Raw genomic sequence first — 19,390 nt, forward strand, 5'->3', positions numbered from 1 at the left:
GGCTGGATGGGACCAGCGGAGACGAAGGAGACTCAGGAGGGCTGGACAGGAGACCTGGATGGACCTGGAATATCAAAATGAACTGCGGGTGGGAGATCGTTTTCCTATTTAGCGTCCAAACTCTGGAACAATCTACCTAACACTGTTTGGGAAGCAGACACACTCTGTCAGTTTAAATCTAGATTAAAGACCCATCTCTTTAACCTGGCTTGCACATAATACACTATCGCATTTCTATAATTCAAATCCGTTAAAAGATTGTTAGGCTGCATTAATTAGGTCAACCGGAACCGGGAACACTTCCCAAAACACCTGATGTACTTGTTATATTGTTAGAAGAATGGCATCTACGCTAATATTAGTCTGTTTCTTACTTATTCCGAGGTCACCTTAGCTACCCAGATCCAGACTGTATCCAGATCAGATGGTGGATCAGCATCTAGAGATGACCTCTACAGCCAGGACATCTAAATGAGCCCCAGAGACTGATCCCCAGTGAAGACCCTGTCTCCAAGACAGCCATCGGGACAAGACCACAGGAACCAGGTGAGTCCTTTGCACAATCTGATTCTGTTTAGCCTTGATTTAAACTGCTGATTTTGTCTGGCCAGAGGAGGATGACACTATTTTGACAAACTATTTCCCCGTCTAAATACTGTAAAGCTGATATAAAGCCACCCAGCCACCCAAGCCGATGTAAAGCTGCTTTGACACAATTTGCATTGTTAAAAGCACTATACACATAATATTGACTTGACGGGACAGCCTCCAAGGCCGGGGTGGGGGCTGGAGCCATACTACCCCCCCCCCCCAAAAAAAATAATTGGGAGAAGTAGAGGCTGGTTCTGGCTGGCGCTCTGGAGGTGCGGGCACAGGAGGGCGCATGCAAGGCTCTGGAGAGCGATCTGTGCTGGAGTAAGCCGCGACCGGTGGGCTTGAGGGAGCCACGGGCAGCGGGAGCGGGCTTGAGGCAGCCGCGGACAACGGCGGGCTGGTTCTGAATCGGGCCCGGACACTCCCCAGACACTGGAAAACACCTTCCCTCCAACTTAGTCCAGTGGTGTCTGGGAGGTTCACGGGGCGATGATAGTTTACCTGAACAGCGAATTGATGGTGGCGTCCTCCAATGACGTCGCTGCGGCGAGCCCACAGAATGCCCTGGCATAATCAAAGAAAGGGACATCTTGACAGGCTAGGGCGGCGAAACGTGCGGCGGCCTCCATGTCATGGGAAAAAACAGGAAAACAAAAAGACTTAGCAAAACTGAAACAAAAAACGGAGGAAAAAGGCGCTGCTGACTTTCAGTTTGGGTCCACTGTTCTGTCACGACTAACATTGTGATGAGCAAGGAACGATGAGCAAGGAATGTGGAGACGCAGGAGAATTCACTAGAACAATATTTATTCATCTAACACGGGGTATAAAGGAGTCACATATGGAGCACATGACGTATAACGGTGGACGCTAGACACAGGGAAACACAGGGCTTAAATGCAAAGGGAAAACGAGATAATTAATAAAACACAGCTGGATACAAATTAACACAATGAGGACAGGAACAGGAAACTAACCAAATAAGGACGTGGAAAACTGGGAACAGGTGGAAACAAGACACGGGGACAAAAATCTGACAATATGACTGTAGTTGTATCTACCTGTTACATCTTGTGTTTTATTGACAAATAGTAGGTTTAGGGGCAGGGGTTGGGTTACGTGCTCATAAATGTGTAAATAGTGTAATATAAATAAAAATGTTGTGATGGTTTACATTGAAAAATCACATCCCAACATATCTGCAATAATGGCAATATTACCGATTATATAATTTAATCATGACGATAAAATTCTCAGTGTCTTTCGCGTCGGCATTGACGCCAAGGGTTTCTTATTTAAAGCAATGGAGGTACCTGCACGTCAACAAATTATGATAAAGGGGTACCCTGTGTGTCAAAAAGTGACACCAAAGGGTTCTGACCAAGTGCCAATATGTGACGATTTGGGAGTGAGAATGTGTTGGCCTCTCACTCTCCCAACCCTGTATCCTCAACTGATCCACATCCACACCACATCATCTATCCCTCTGCTGAAGTCCGCAGTTTGGTCAGGTTCTGTGGTTCAGACAATGGTGATGATGCCATGTCTTTGGCAGCTTCTGAAGGAAAAGACTGGTCCAGTGCTTGGAAGGCGTCTAGCACCCCCAGTTTTAGACATGCAAAGGTAAATGGACAGGCAAATATGTATTCCCACCAGTGGAGACAGAGATACATCTGTGATAGCACCGGAATGGCCCAGCCAGCTATGGTTTTAGGAGATCGTGGAGCTACTGTCTGCAGGTCTCTGGACCATCCTGCTGAGAAGAGATCTGTTCTCTAAGGCAAGGGGAATTATCTGGCAAAAAGGGAGTGCTAAGAGGTTACATCCTCTGCGTCCTTCTATTCTGCATACATGTGAGCTGGCTCTAGTGCTGAAAGCTCTTAAAGGCCCATTTTCCGCCCCAAAAGTGATAAGCTGGAGGACTACTGGATACTAACCATGATTTTTTTACTTGCTAGTCAGTGACAGGTGGTATCAAGGGGAAGGGAATTCTCATTTTAGACAACATTGGACAACTATTTGAACATGTCCATAAAAACCAGATGAATGAATAATTAATTATTTTGATCTGTATTCCAAGGAAAATAAAGACTGTACATTTTAATTGTTTATTTGCTAAAAGAAGCCTAGAATGGCTTCAAAGATGGCAAACTGTCTAAAAGCCTTAAAACTTAGATTTTTGTCTAATGAAGTCATATTGAGAAAACAAATGTACCAAGATAAAAAAAAAAGACATGGAAGAGAGTAAAAGGAGGAAAAGTACATTTCAACTGATAATTGAGTGATGTTGAAAAGATGTTCATGAGAAAAAGAAAGGGAGAAAGTGCATTAGCTGAGTGAACGAGAAATCAATAACTGGCGAAATCCTAGTGCTGGACAAGACAGTGACTGAGCAGAGCATGGGGATGAGATGAGATGAGGAACAAGAGAGGAGTGAGACTGAAAAATGAGTGTTCAAGAGAGAAAGGATGGGGAACCAAAAGTGAAGTAGGAAGGTACTGATGCCAAAAGAACTATTCAGAGGGAATAGTTTTTTTAATTACATCTGTGTTACTATTATTAACAGAGGACATCTGTAGTTTCATGCACTGAATTGTAAATGAGACTGGAATCTTTGTAGTTTTTAGTTATTTGTCTGGATGTCGGTGTAGATCAGAAGATCATGATTTGTGCATCACAAAGCCCACAGTCACATCTGATACCTCTCCATTTGGTCAGTTCTGACCTGTTTATGATGAGAAATCTAAGTCTATCTATTAGTTTGCCACCCAAACAGGGATAAAGACTGCCAAAAGACAATCATAAAAGTGAGAAAGTGTGTACAAACCAGGGAAGATTACTTAATTCCTAAAGCTTGACGTGTTGCCATGTGACTAGATGCAACTGAACTAGAACTACAAATATAACACAAACTAAACACAAAACGACCCCACCAACTAAGGCTGACATAAAATACTGCAATTAAATATTCCATATATAAGTGAATAGACCACAAATGCACATTTTTGTGGTTTATGAGTGTCTGTAGTGTTACAGGTTGCTAAAGGCATATTGTGTGTCTGAATAGTGCTAGCCATGTTACATAAGCACTGACGCACACTAGAGCAATGAGACAGAGATTAATTTAGTTGATGTCCACAGGGCCAAAAGTCATCGCTGAAAGAAAATTAACATATGGAAGAACATAATGGCTTACTACACCCCATATAAGAGCACAGACAAAATTATTACATACTACAAATTCTTTTGCTGTTGTAGGCTGTAACCACCTTTAAAATAACAAATAATTTGTGAAGTGATATGGAATGCACTCAAGGTCTGTCTGGTACTAACTTAGCTGTGCATTTCCTGAAAAATAACTGTACACCTTGGAACAGTGGTCTCAAACCTTTTTTACACTATGGACCGGTTACGTTTGAAAAATATTCTGGACCGGCTGGGGAGGGAGGGATATATATATATATATATATATATATTTGGCTATTATATTATAATAGCATTATGTAGTGGTTCAATGCATTATATTGTGTTTTTTTTAGTCACAGATCGGATAATTTTTTTCGGAAAAGCAAGAAAAAAATATTTAAAGCACAGAGAATGACAATGGGTTTTTGACATTATTTTATGTATTTTATGCTAATTTTATGTGTATGTGTACACAACCTGGTTTTTCCACGCTGTCTGAAACGCGTCTCTATGCTTGTGCGCGCTTTGATTGTGTGAAAGAACAGAGCATGAGTAACGAATTGAGTTCTCTTTCATTTCTTCTTCTTGTGGTTTAAATTTGATTGAACGTGAAAATTGGCAAATTAATCTGCATATCACATGCGTGCCGAACAGAAATGTCTCGTCCGTACGTATCATGGATAAACTGAGATCAGTTTAACCCCTAATATGTGACAGATCAGAGCAATCTTTCATTTACTTATTTAACATGAAATCGTCAAATTGCTATTCTATATCAATCGCATACATTGAAAATACAGAATAATTAGAACAATAATTAACGTAATAAATAACAGACTGTCATAATTATACAATTTTTTCCCAGAACGTTCTTGCGACCCAGTAGCAATTCTTCCACGGCCAGGTAGTGGGTTGCGACCCGGTGGTTGGGGAACTCTGACTTAGAACATTTATTAACAATCAGATTCAAGCATTCAACATCCCTATAAAATAAATAACTGTATTTTGTTTACTATACAGTACATTGTATACACACTGTGTATCATTTACTGTAGTAGTACTATACAGTGAAAACTGCATACTATTTGCTACGTTATACTAATTTATTAGAAGGTGATTCAGATGGTCTGTTATCTTTTGGAACATATGGTTTGATGTGTGCATGTGCATGCATCTAATGAATCCCAATCTAAAGAGATGGGGATTTTTGGATGAATCCACCCAGAAATCTAGAGCAATAAAATGCACAAAGAAAAAGAGAGGGAGAAAATGTGAGATGGAGTCTTTGTTCAGAGGCAGAATCTTTGAGGGGATAATTAGTAAGAGTGAGAGCTAAGGACTGGGGCCGAAGAGTGAAACTCTAACGCTCCAAGCAGAGATTATCTAAACCAGAGCTGAACTTCTCCTGACTCTTCTAATCACTCCTCAAAGACGGCTAGTCACATAGCAAATCTCTCACACTGCAGTAGCCAGCTAACCCACCCAGCCCCAGTCACTTCAGACTCTAGTCTTGTCTTGTGCAGGCTCTAGATTAGCTCTGAGCAGAAGCCGTTTGGATGACCTTCAGCCACCAGTAATTTTATCATCCTCAGCACCAGCACACTGATCCTCAGCCATTAGTCTAAGCTAATAACGTCTTCTCGTCTCACTAAAACATAAGTAGTTGGTGAAGTGCTGATTTCATTTTCCTCCTCCAGTACATGAAAGAAAACTGTTGCGATTAGCTGTCTCTTCCATTATCTGCTATGTGTGGGGTTGCTAGCACAGTATAGTTTGTTGATTTACGTAAATGTTTTGGCTTCTTTACCATTTGTATTGATAGGATGTGTATAGAGAGGACAGGAAATGTTTCTAATGTGGTGTCAAAACAACTTCAAGCCGTCTGCACTTGAAGCGTCAAAGTCACGTCATCTCAGAATGCTGACAAGCCAATTAACTCAAAGCTGCACCTAGATGCACTTTGCATTTTCTTTGGTGCTATTTTAAATGCATTTGACAATCTATTACTTTAGAATAGCTATCCGTTTATGTATACAGGGCATCAGAACTTCCAGCATTTTCTAGTATTTTGGTTACATTAAAAGCACAATTCAAAAAACATTTGCTTCAGTTTTAGCAAAATAATTTTGATTGATTAAATGAGTTTATGTTTGTTTGTTTGCACAAACTACAAGATCACGATTCACAACTCTGAATTGTTCACTTTTTAACAGATAAAAGTGAATAAAAAGTTAGAAATGACAGGGAAGAGATCCAACAGGTCAGTTTATATGAAAAGTTCTGTCTCAGCATCTCTAGTTTTAAAGCATAAATATGTGGTGGTGTTGTAATACACTCGACCTGTCCCAGGAGTCAATGACTCAGCCCAAAACAATTGAATTATATACCTAACATCTTCAAAATCCAGTCTGTTAACACACTCAGCAACACTGCAACATTATATGCCTCAGAAATCGAAAGTATTATTTAAATAAATCACCCCCTCCAGACATCGCCATCTCACTGTGAATTAGCCGATTCATCCTTTTTGACCACAAAAAATGGTTTCTTGATCAGCATTTTTTTTCCTTGTTTCCAAGTAAAATATCTAAAACATCCTTAAAATTAGAAAAATAAATTGCTAATGAGGCTTACTGAGATAATAAGGAAAGCATGCAATACCTTTGTTTCTGCCTACATAGGGGTTCAGAAGTTTCCACAGAGACAAACAGGAAGGGAGATGTCAACAAGAAGGACAGTGGGAAAAAAAGAGACAGGGACAGTAAATTGTAGGAGTTATTGTGCACACACACACATTCAAGACAGATGTGCATGCACTGGATAATATGAGCAAGTATCTGACTTGATTTTTCTTAATTCCTTGTACTACAGAATAACGATTTAACTGCTACCCCATCCATATCACTTGAATTGAGGTGGGGGAAAAGTGTGTTAGTGTTTCTCAAACTAATAGATGCTCAGGGACAGAGTTTGGCACAATTTCGTATTTCTCGTCTGGTAGACAGGGATATGTTGGTTCATATATTCAGCTGAATCTTCCTCCATAAGGACTAACCTATGTCCAGTTCAGAGGTTTTCATGTCAGGACATGAGCTTTTGAATTAAGGATGTCCATCTCCACTGAGAACCAATTTCAGCCATGACAATTGTACATTTCTGTGCAAAGTGACCTTAATTAGTAAGTGGCAATAAAATATCTTAACTATAAGATAAACTAGACAACCTATTATAAAACATGTAGCTATTTAAATGAACCAGACATGAAATTTAGACATCAAATTATGCAGCGTCAGTCCTGGAGTGCCACTGTCCTGTAGAGTTTAGCTCAAACCCTAATCAAACACTAGCTAATCACGAAATATTTAGTAATATTATCAATTTGACTGCACTGACACTATTATCTTCTGTAGAGCTGCTTTTAAAATGTTTGACCTTCATACGTTGACAATATTTTCTGAATTTCTTTTCACTATTTAAAAGCTTAAATGAGTTTTTATTTTGTTAGATCATATTCTGTACCATCTTAGTGTAGATTGCTAACTCATAAGCTCAATGCACCGATAAAATTGTAGAAATATAAGAAAAGTTGGCAGAAGCCCAGAATTCGGGACAAAATCATCATGGCAGATCATTCATACAGCACACACTTAAAAAGCAAAACCTGTTTAAAAGGAATAATTACATTAACATGCCCTGTTGCTTCCATTCAGCATTGATCATTCAAAGAGCTATTCCGTTTAGCTCATGGATATATTATTTACAGCTGCATAGTAATTCTGCCAGTCTATGAATGATAAGTAATATAGAGGGAAGATTGGTGATCATACATTACGGGTCAGTTAGCACTGCAACAGCCAAACACATAAAAGAGAATGTAACTCGCTATGGCATCACAGAGAGAGTCAACCTTGAGAAAACAGCACTCCTAACCTGACAGTTCACCGCAGTATCACAGAAAGAAATTACATAATTCAGCAAGAGGACAATAATCATGCAGTGTCACGAGGGCAGAGCCAGTCATAAAGCAGGATGCAGTGCAGGGAGCTGTGAGCACGTGCAAGTGCAGACGCAACAACAATGTAAACACATTGGAAAATGAGCACTGAGAGAATTGAGACTGAGCATACCTTGAGGAGACTTCACCATATGCGCGAACCCTTGGGAAAGAAAACGAGAGTGATAGAGAAAGAGAGAAAACTTGAGAACACCAATACCAATACTGTTCAGGTATTGTGACCACTCATGGTTTGCTCACAGACAAACCATGGCTATCACACTAAAGCTGAAGCTTTCTGCAATAAAAAAAGCTTCTCATGCAGAAAAGAGTTCTACCTCCCTAATCCAGGACAAATGTGCTAACATTAATTAGGGCTGTCAATTATTTTACAATTGAATTTAAATTTTGTGACAGCATGTCAGTAAATGATCTTTATTTGGTGGCTTTATAGTATATATGGATAAAAAACCACAGTAAAACAGTAGGGTACAACAGGGCTAAAGGTGCCCCAGGGTAAAAGGCACCTTTGATATTATTTTCATCTAAACCACTAGTTGGAACAAAAATGTGGCATAGAACTTTCCAAAACATCTGCTTTTCAAGAAGCACATGTATATTTGTCTGATCCTTGACGCGATCGTGCGCAAAGTTGATTCTGTGCTTTCTTAATCTAATATTTTATGTTTTTTTAAATTTTGTAGATTTAAGTAGCAAATTAGAATCGCTAAAAGTATTGCATATATTTTGAGACAAGGACTTCTTAACAATTTTCTTTTTTTTAATATAATTAAAGCAACAGTTTTTAAATAACGAAAGAATATGTAAAAGTATGGTATTTGGGTTCCCCTGCTGTTGGGGCTAAAAGGCACAGTAATTAACATGATAATTAATAGACGGCTGACTTTTCCATTTGTTGACATGGTAAGATTCAGATGGTAAATATTATATATTATGTTGGGTGTCCATATTAGAGATAATCCCCATGTTTTGAATGAAACCATCATATTTAAAAACATTATACTAATTATACCATTTAATAAAATATAATTTGTTGTTACTACTGTAAATATATATTCAATTATTATTGGATCTCCTTCAATGTTTTTAGAATCTTTACTTATTAAAATTATTTTGTTTCTGTATTTACAAAATATAATTTTTATATTAACATTTAATGAGAGTATATTTATTGAACAAAAATTTTATTTTTCAAAATAAGCAGAAAACAGTACAAACTTTGATTGTTTTGAACAAGTATTGATATTACTTAAAAAAAATTTAAAAAAAATATTTTAGCTGAAGTATTTGTATCAATAACGTGTGCCTTTTACCCCACACACCCCTTGCCACCTCATAAATTTATTCGATTTTTAAACAAAATAAACAACTTGAATTATTTATTGTCACACAAAATCTGTTGCTCTATAATGTTCAATACAAACGTATATTTTTTTTTTCTGGTGTGCCTTTTTCTGGTGTACCCTAATATTGTAAAATATTAAGAATTTAAAACAATTGTTTTCTATTTGAATATATTTTCAAATGTAGTTTATTTTGAGTAATGGTGAAGCTGAATTTTTAGCAGCCATTACTCCAGTCTTCAGTGTCACATGGATCCTTCATAGATCATTTGATAACACTTTATTGTAGGGTCTCTTAACTAGTTGCTTATTAGCATGCATATTTCTAGAATATTAGCCATTTATTAGTACTAATTAAGCACATATTAATGCCTTATTCTACATGACCTTATTCTACATCCCTAATCCTACCCAATACCTAAATTTAACAACTACTTTACAATGTATTAATAAGCAGCAAATTAGGAACTAGTCGTAGTTAATAGTGAATAAGTGTTCCCTATTCTAAAGTGTTACCGGTCATTCTAATATGTTTATTCTTTGCTCTAAGTAACATTTCTTATTATTATCAATGTTAAAAAAAAACATTATCAATGTTGTGCGGTTTCATATTTTTGTAGAAACTTAGATTTTTTTATTTTATTAAATTTTTTTGAATTATTTGATGAATGAACAGCGTTCTATTGAACTGAAATTTAAAGGGGTGGCTGATTGTTTTTTGTAGGCTTGATTGTGTTTATGGGGTGCAGTCAAACATGTCTTCATGCTTCGTTTTTTTTTTAAACTCATTATTTTTCACATAATTTACCTTTATTCCACACCTCTCTGTCCCTTCTCTGATAAACGCCCCGATTATTTCCTGGTTTTATGAAGCGCCTCCCTCAGAAATGAGCGATGGGCTCAGATTGGTCAGCTGGTCCAGTGTGTTGTGATTGGCTAAACCACCTCTACTGCGCGTCTGAACGTCCCACCCCTCAGCTCAGCAGCATGTGCAACGGTTGTAAATGTAAACAATGACATCGTCTATATCGCTTATCAATTTGAGCCCGAATGAGACGCAGAGGATATTAGTGAAGAGGATCGCGCAGAACCTGTGCAAGCACAGCTTTTAATGGTATGTTTTTTTTTTGTTTGTTGTTGGTTCATACTTTTAGATACACTGTTATTTGTAAGTGCTACTGCTTCTTTTAGCTTTTAATATACGGTTTTATCCCAATTAAAGCTTTAATACAGCACAGCAACCGCCCACGCTTCTCATAGCTATGTGAAAATAAGTGTATAAATGGAACAGTTTGTTGGAGCTGAGCTGATGATCTGAATGAGAGAGAGAGAGAGATGCAGAGCGTGTGCAGAGCAGGGGGACGTGAGGAATAGAACAGAATCGCGATTCATATACGTATGAATAGATTTTTTCGTGCACCCCTAGCTTTCTCTTACTCTTCTCTAAAGCAGCGCAGCATGGCCTCGCCCCCTTTGCTGCATGTTCCCGGGGGCGGGGTTTATCTGGGTTCGTGACGTATCAGACCCGGAAAGTAACTTGTTGTAGTCCCTTACCAGTCGTTTTTGTAGGCATTAAACTGACAGAATTTTTAAACTTTCAGCGTCGTAACTTTGCAGATATTGTTTATGCTCAAACAGCAACATTACACACTAACATAAAAAAGTGAGATCGCAATCAGCCACCCCTTTATAATGCTTTACTGTCACTTTTGATCAATTTAATGCATCCATGCTGAATAAAAATATTTAAAGAAAAGACATACAGTTTTTAATCATTTTATTGTGCTTGTGATTATTGGATTTAATTTGATTAGTTAATAACTAATATATAATGTAAAAAAAAGATGATTGCTTATGAGATTGACAGCCCTAATAGTAATACATTATTGTTATTTAAGCAGAATGTGTCATTTGACGCTTTCACACATGCAGCCTTTGCCAGAAATTTGACACTGACAGTATAGTCCAGTATTTTCCCATCTTTGAGGGTTTACTGACTTTGTCAATCACAAATTTCTGAATGAGCTAATGCAATTACTCTATGGCATTTACTTCTATCATTTTATGGGAGCCGAAAATGTCATGTGTATCTTAATTTAGGAACAAAAATTCCTTGTGCATTCAGCTCCAAATAAATTGTGCTCTCCCATTTTTAGTAGAGGCAGGGGTATTAATGATTATTAATAGATGACTGGTTATTTATTTATTTATTTTAAATATTCTGATGGATTTCTAGAGTACATGGTGTAGCTTGTGCTGCGTGTTGTCACCTCTATGACACGGAGCCTTGGCTTGTAATAATTTAATGAGCTCAACTTAATGAGGTGTGGGAGCATTTCACTACAAATAAGGATTATGTTCACAGCTAGTTCACTGATAGTGTGCTAAAATTCAACACGACAACAAGCACTGTGATTATCTGTCAGGAGAATTCTAAGCTAGGAGAAAATGACCTGTGTAATTGTATGTTAAACACACATGAAAGTTTTAATTTACGGCAAATTGAAGATCATAGTAAAAGATAATGTCCATAATAATTTATGATCCAAACAATAAAATTAAAATATAGAAAAATCTGTTTACTGTGTAAAAATTGTTGCAATACATTTTAAAATATTTATTACATTAATGCATTGAAACAGCTCACTGACAATATATTAGTAGAGGAAAACAACATTTGAATTAACCATAAGTTTAAAAATGGGGTATGTGCACAAGGCATCTGGAGTCCTGTTTTTTGCAATTATATGGCTTCATGTGTGAAAGTGACTATTAAGTGAATAGAACAATATTTTTTTTATTCTCTGTATCTGAACTTTATTTGAGTTTATACAGTATGTGATGAGTTTTCATAGCCTAAGACTCACTTACCAGGAGTTTTGTTGACAGCTTTTGAGAAGATGGCATAAATGGGAAGGAAGACAGAGAAAGTTCCACTGTTAGACACACTTTTGACTTTGCATGGAGGCTGTCATGCAAAAGTTTAATTTTCAGCTAAAAAAAAAAACAAAAAAAACATACTGGTTTGTCATGCAAGGGATCAGGACTGTCCCTGTGCATGCCTGTTAATAAATAAATAAATAAATAAAATCCTGTGGAAAAAAAGTCTATAAAATCTGTTCCATGTTCTGAGAGAAACAGATTGACATTATAACTTCAAATCACTCCATCACTTCGAGAATATTGCTGTAGTGTTCGGAATGCCACAGCGTTCCTCACATACTCTGGATGAGGCCATAAATCCAAGCAGGTTACTAAGCCAGCTGTCCGATGTGGACCATGTGGATTTACGAGGTTGTGAGGTTTGTGGATTTCTGGACACAGCGTGGACACAGAGAATTACTCTCACTGAAGACTCATGCATAGCTATCCAAGTGAACCCTCCAGAGCGGTTTTTGTTTCTGAATAAACCTGTTTAAATGAATGCACACTGATTGCAAGAGATCAGCAAAGTTCAACCAAATAACAACATACTGTAAAAAAAACAGGCCTTTCAGTTTGTAAAGCTTTCATGAATCACCTGAAAAATTAAATTCAATTTGACGAACCAATTTAAATCAAAGAAAAAACTTCAATCTCAAGGCTAATCTCAAGGAGCCTATAGCATATCTAAAAAGCTGCAGATAAAAGCAAAGTATATGCTGATGGTCCGAGAAACTTTGGACTAAGGTCATCTATATACACATGTTGGATTTTTTTTTTATTATGCATGATAAATTTATGAATTTTGTAATCACAGAGGCTTTTTGATAAGTTTGTTTTCTGGGAATAAAACCACAACCTACTAAATTACTTTTTTTATATATATATATATTATGCATTTGGCAGGTTTTTGTCCTGCCAAACTTTCTCCAAAGTGCATTTAATGCTTTATTATTCTAGCAGATATATATATCCCATGGGAATTTAACCTATGAATTTGGTGTTACGAGCAGCATGTGCTACCAGCTGAGCTAAATGTCGCACAAGTTAGCATAAACTGTTTTTAACTTACATGTCTCTCCCTGCTTTATCAGACGCAGTTCATCATAGGGGTGAATAATCAGCCATTGTTGAACATGTCACACTAAGCAATCAAAGACTTATGGCTTTACCATAAGAGGACAGAAATCTTTTATGATTCCCAACATCTCAAAAGGCAAACCCAGGCCTCCTTCCTTACAGGCTGGAAATGTATCACCTAGATTTTCTGAAGGCCACACAAAATCAGACATTTGACAGTTAGAATCTCTTTCCTGTCGTCTTTTCAGGGTTGGAACCAGAGGATGATCAGTTTATTTATTCAATAACAGCTGGTCTACCTGTCTTATTACATTTAACAAAAGGCTTTTAGGGGACACTTTTCAGGCTTTTAGGATTTGCTGGGTTTCTTAGCTTACAGCACTTTTGGTTAATTCAATTGACAGAGACAGTCTGATGTTTCATGTCTATGTTTATTGTAAAGCTGAATCAATCTGCACTGCTGGTCATCGGAATATGCTGTGTTCAGGATTCTGGGTGTTGGTGTCCCCCAACAAACTGTACCACAAGTATTCCTTGCTCACCCAGCTTTACCAGAAATATAATACTGATTGACCAGCATTTTTTGCAGGTGAATAACATGCCTTTACTTGTTTTTAGCTAGAGCAGCACCAAACAAGCAATGACCAGACTGGACCAGTATGGAGCACAACTGTCAGGTTCAGGTTCAATTAAAAATCTGAATAATGTTCTCTTTCAAGAAACTTTCTTAGAGATTCCTTGGAGAGGATTTAATGCTAACGAAAACCTTTCAAAACTCAGAGATTGTTAAGCAATGGTCTCCTACAGGACTGTAGAAACCACCTTGATTTCAGCTAAATACTTAATGATGGCTACCCACTATTATGGGTAGATAAATCACACCAAACACTTTCCATACACTTTTCAAGTCTGCATGAAATGAAAATGTATCAAATCTCTCTCTGGTGATGTATGCTGGACTTCTCATGTCATTTATTCCTCTTAAACCTGAAGAAACCCATGATTTCCCTCCATTTAAAGTTTTGTAATGCTCGAGTCCAAGTACAAGACCATATTTTCATGGTCCTGGTCTTGCCATGGACCATTTAGACTATGCCTTAACTTGGACTTGGGTTCTTGAGTACTATAACACTGCTGACATATTTTGTGGTCTGTGCCTCGTGCATATGATCCGCTCTGATCTATTATGTCTCTGGATTAGAGCACTTTGTGTGTGCTGCAAAAGTCCGTGTGACACTCATACGAAACCAGGCTTCATTCACCCCACAGAAAAGCATATTTACACTGTCTGAATTGTTTCTCTGTCTCAACACACACTTAACACTCTTCTGGTCTCAGTTTTGACATGAACTGGACTTAAATAAGCTGACCTCGACTACAACACTGCCTCCTTTGTCAACAAAATGGCTGCCTCTAAAACAATACCCGTACCTCCAACGTTAAATAAAAGAGAGCAGAAGCGGATTTCCAGACAGTGTCACTTTGACTGGTTACTTGAAGCGTTGGGAGAGAGAGAAATAGGGTTTATTGCCCTCACGTGACCATATGCTGATGACATGCTGCTCAGCTTTAATCCTTTGCTCTATTTTTCATCCCAAAAACTAAAATCCCAACATTTGCCCGCGTTGGGTCAAGAGACACAAATGCCCACTGCGCCTGAATGAGGTTGCAAGTCATTTTCCCCTTTTTTTTATTGACCTACTTTTGTAGTAAGATTATAGTAACTGTCGTATTTCCATGTATATTTATTAATCCTCACAGCTAAGCCCATAGCGATTGTTTTGACATTATTTTGCATGCTGTTGAGCATTAATTGCTTTTTATCTTGTAAAAGGCAAGGTTAAAAACGTGTAGTTCGTAAGTGAAGAAAATAAGGTGCAACTAATCACAGGATTGAGTTTCTTAATAATTTTCATTGAGTTTCTTAATAATCAAAGCATCGAGTGACTACACTTCTTTATAATGCAGCGATTCGCAAATAAACTAACAGATTAAACAGTCGGAAACTAATGGATGCGACAAGCACAGAAACATCACAGGATTTAATGTTTAGTAGCTGGAATTCAGAGTAAAGTGTGTGTCTATGTGTGTTATCTGGTTGCTGTGATCTCAATAACTAAATGATGTGGCACAGTTTGCCAACGATACCCTCTGAGCCACATCATCAGGGGAAACTGAACATGTGGTTTACAGCTAAACGCATATTGTTTTTATTGCTAAACTGCACTTTAAGACAGATTTCCACATGATAACACTGACAGTTGTGCTCCTGCTAGGGTGGTGTGGCCCGTCTAGCGCTTTCATACACACTGAGGTATGCGGTCTGCCTTCCTGTGCCATCTGCATGCTCTGAGGGTCTTTGCAAGCCTGTTGCTGTGTCTGTTTACACTTAAAACAATGGCAGGTTGCACAGATTACCAAGGGCAAACATGAAACACTTTCTGAACTCACATTTGGTACATACTGTGCTTTTAAATTGCAACAACACTAAAAGATTAATTCAGTAAACAGTTAGGCAGACCATTGGAAGTGGTTTGGGTCCAGTTTCAGTCTGCAAGTTTAATAATTCACTACATGTGCTGAGCATTGCGTCATGATTATCTACATTAAGCCATGCACATTTTTAGTACAAACTTGCCTTATTCTATTTCTTCAACTATGGGCACTTTATTTCTGAAACCCCACCATAGTGTCATATTCACTACGTCTCAAAACTGTCTTGTTTTAATCTTTTTGATTGAATTTTGGAAAAGAGCTTTATATTACACAAATCCTGGTGTAGTCAAACACATTTCAGATCGCAATAGTCTGCTAAATCTTTCCCAACCTAACACATAAAACCGACTTGCAAACTAGGGAATTGCAGATATGCAGAATACACATCGAATTCAGCACAGCTTTTTGGCCATATTTGTAGATTTAGCAGATTTGCATAATTTCTTTAGTGCTACAGATAGCATGCACAAATAAATGCTATCATTGGGCGCTATTTTTTGTATTCTCTGTAAATGAGTATAAATGTAGCCATGCTGTGAGCATGTCAGTCCAAGTTTAAGCCTATCATTTGCCCCCATCGCCCACAGCGAACTAGCAATTTCTCTTTCGTTCCGCCCCTAATTACGGAACGCTCCCTCAGCTCAGTGGTGCAATCCGTTATCAGACACATCCATTAATCTGTGGACACGACTTGGGCCTGATGAAGCCAAGACAGGCCGTGATGGCCCTGACAGCCCTGCCTGTAGTCAAAGCGCAGAACAGGCTGAGCAAAACCCCCTGCTCTGAGATTAGAGGTCCACTAGCTTCACATTTATCACATCAGTTTTCCCTTGAGCAGCTGCTGACTGGCTCCTCATTAAGGACACTTTTTTAGGCCTACTGATTGCCAGAAGGCCAGAGACACAGAAACATGATCTGATCATACAGCTTGATCTCCTGTCGCTACCGAGGACAATCTCTTAATCTTTATAAAGGAGCCCTGATCACACCAGCCCTGCGCCTCAGTTTAAAGGGCATGGCTTTGATCACGAAATGCAATAAGTCAGGCATTCAGGTCTGGGTCCACTGATTCCCTACCTGACTGGATGCCTTTAAATTCATTCCCTGAATAAATTGAGATGCTTGTGGAATTATAGACTATGCACAGGGCACAACACGAAAAGAGTAATCTCTCATAACCACAGCAACAAAGTCTCTTGGCAATTCAGTGTGCATTTGGAAAGTATAATCAGTTTTGAGACTTATTCTAATACCTGCTGGTGAGTCTACAGTGAGAGTAATCCCAAATAGGTCTTAAGACTGAAGTACAGTTGAAAAAAGAAACTTGACCATTTAGAATCAAGACATATTCTGTTCTAAATAATAGAGATCAAAATTTCAGTTCAAAGGGTTCAACTCTTGAAATTGCAGTGTACCTTCACTTGTCTGTAACGTGCAGGATCTGGATATTTGATGAAAAAAGTATAATTTAACCTATAACAATGACTATATAAAACAAAAACAAAAAATATGGATGTCCTTGCAAAAGGTTTGAAGTGAAAACGATATCTGTAACATATCAAGGCACACATTGCTGAAAACTGTCACTCAATCATTATTCCTTGAGTGATACAATGAGCAAAGTAATTACTGAAAATCAAAACATCATCATTATTAAATGTTTTCTAGGTTGACATAAAATTGCATTAGTGGCCTTATATTTAGACACTTAAACCACACTTTAAAATGCATGTATGCAATTGCATTAGAACAACTGGCATCTTCAAATAACTTGAAAACGTAGCAAGTTGGTATCGCAGGGCTATTTAGTGTATATTGTCAGTACCCCTGCAAGTGGTCAAAGGTATCCAAACAGGTAGCAACTTTTGTATTTATTTATTTGTTTGCTTCACTTGAAAATGTATGCTATCTTGATGTAAAATAAATATCATATGTTTTATTCATGCAAATAGTACACACATTCTTAAGTATGACACAAGTGTCTAAATACTTTATGGGGCCACTGCATATCATCATTAATTGAAAAAGGTTATGCTTAGCTTGTGTACAATCAGTAATGTTGCCTAGTTTCAATGTGATAATTTCACAAATTAATAAGATGAATTATAAATTTTAATTTATGCACATTTGTTTGGAGGTGTATGAGGTGGGGTGAATAACATTAAACAGTATTTGAAACAGGAATCAACATGACAGTATTCAAGACCCATTTTACAGTACTTTAGTAATGCAACATATTTTCAGTCAAACTTGACGTTAAAGCAGAAAAAAAAAAACTGCAAAAATGTCTGCTTAACATTTTTCAACTTGTTTTTCAGTAAGCATATCCTGATCAATTTACTTTAATAAATGTACCATGAATGTGTAACAGGAAAGTAAATAGGGTCAGTTTTGATTTAATGTTGACGCAAGATTTTTTTATTTTTTTTGAGAAGCTTTCGCCTATGTTTTCTTAAAAATAGATTACTAAAATAAAATTACATCAAACTATTGACCTGATACGTTTTCAAAATCAAAGGTAAACATTCTTACCTTCATTGCAGTAACGACCTACATATCCTGTTTTGGAGCAGTCACAGTAAGGTTCACCGTCAGCCATGCTGCAACTGCCTCCATTTTCACAGGGATTCTCCGTACACAAGCCTTCCATCTCTAACCGAACCTTTTGGCTCCCTAGGCGTGTTGGAACCTGATTCCCGTAACCCAGGTCTGTAATAATCCCCTTGAATGGTGGCATCTCCTTAGCCGCTGGTAGTGTTAGGGCAGATGTCCGAATGTCTTGAGGCACGCCTCCAAGATACAGGTCACTGACAATCTTCATGAACTGCCTTTGCGGTCTCACCTCATCCACCTTGGACTCTCCGTCCAGTGCCAACACGGTTCGCAAGTTGTGCCTGCTGATGGTGGCAAAGTGCCAGCGACTGTCATTTACCATCTTGTCGGAGGTTATAGTGGTTTCTGCACAGTCCACGCTAAAACGTAACTTCAGCTTGCCTGCCTCAATGCTCAGGAGCAGGAAGTCACAATATCCTCCATCATCAAAGTAGAGAACCAGACCTTCTGATATAGCTGTTTTGAACTGAAAGTTGAGGTCACTTCTTGTGCTGGCATCCCAGCGTAGATAGCGTGCCCACTGACCCTCTGAGCCTGTGAACTCCAGGCCCAAACCAAGACTCAGGAAGGTGCTGAGCAGTAATAGTACACAATGGGGCCGGCAAATGGGAGGCATGGTAACCAGTGGTTATGCTACAAGAGTGCACTGAACAAAATAAAATGTTTTATTTTCTGGCAAATGATGTGAAGATCATTGCAGAAACATCAAATCATTTAGATGATAAACATATGAGTGAAGAAGGTGAGGCCACTGAGGTTCTTGACACATGCTATCCTAAATCCTGTTAGGGGTACCGGGTTGAATTCCTAATAGACTGAATAGCCTTGAGATAAGAAGTTAACAACTGGTCAGCTTCTGCTAGCTAGATAGGCTTTAATGATGATGTCCCCTTGAGTCGACTTTCAGGATTAAAACAGAGACGTTCCATATTGGTTCTGATTCTATTATATCGACACATGTTAATGGCCACATTGGTCCTTCTTTTGCCTGATCTGTGAAGATAAAGAAAAAAAGACATACATTTTCATTAGGTTCATTATACAATACATATACAAAGTAAAAAATAACACAAATATATTTGTCAGGATTTGATGTAATATATTTACACAATCATTGACAGTATCATTTTATAGTACTATT

General features: G+C 37.9%; 1 protein-coding gene across 1 annotated transcript in view; it reads right to left on the minus strand.

Moving 5' to 3' along the window:
- LOC306880252 (neurexin-3b) overlaps nucleotides 1-18,865 on the minus strand; it is a gene marked incomplete at its 5' end in the record, with an annotated part of 335,517 nt that extends 316,652 nt beyond the window's left edge. The window contains 3 exons of the mRNA XM_079433664.1: nucleotides 7,908-7,937; nucleotides 12,010-12,027; nucleotides 18,169-18,865. Coding sequence (XP_079289790.1) covers nucleotides 7,908-7,937; nucleotides 12,010-12,027; nucleotides 18,169-18,865 — 745 coding nt within the window. The remainder of the gene's footprint in view (nucleotides 1-7,907; nucleotides 7,938-12,009; nucleotides 12,028-18,168) is intronic.
- Nucleotides 18,866-19,390: the final 525 nt, after the last annotated feature.

This window comes from Barbus barbus, assembly GCF_936440315.1.
Source record: "Barbus barbus genome assembly, chromosome: 14".
Classification (NCBI taxonomy): domain Eukaryota; kingdom Metazoa; phylum Chordata; class Actinopteri; order Cypriniformes; family Cyprinidae; genus Barbus; species Barbus barbus.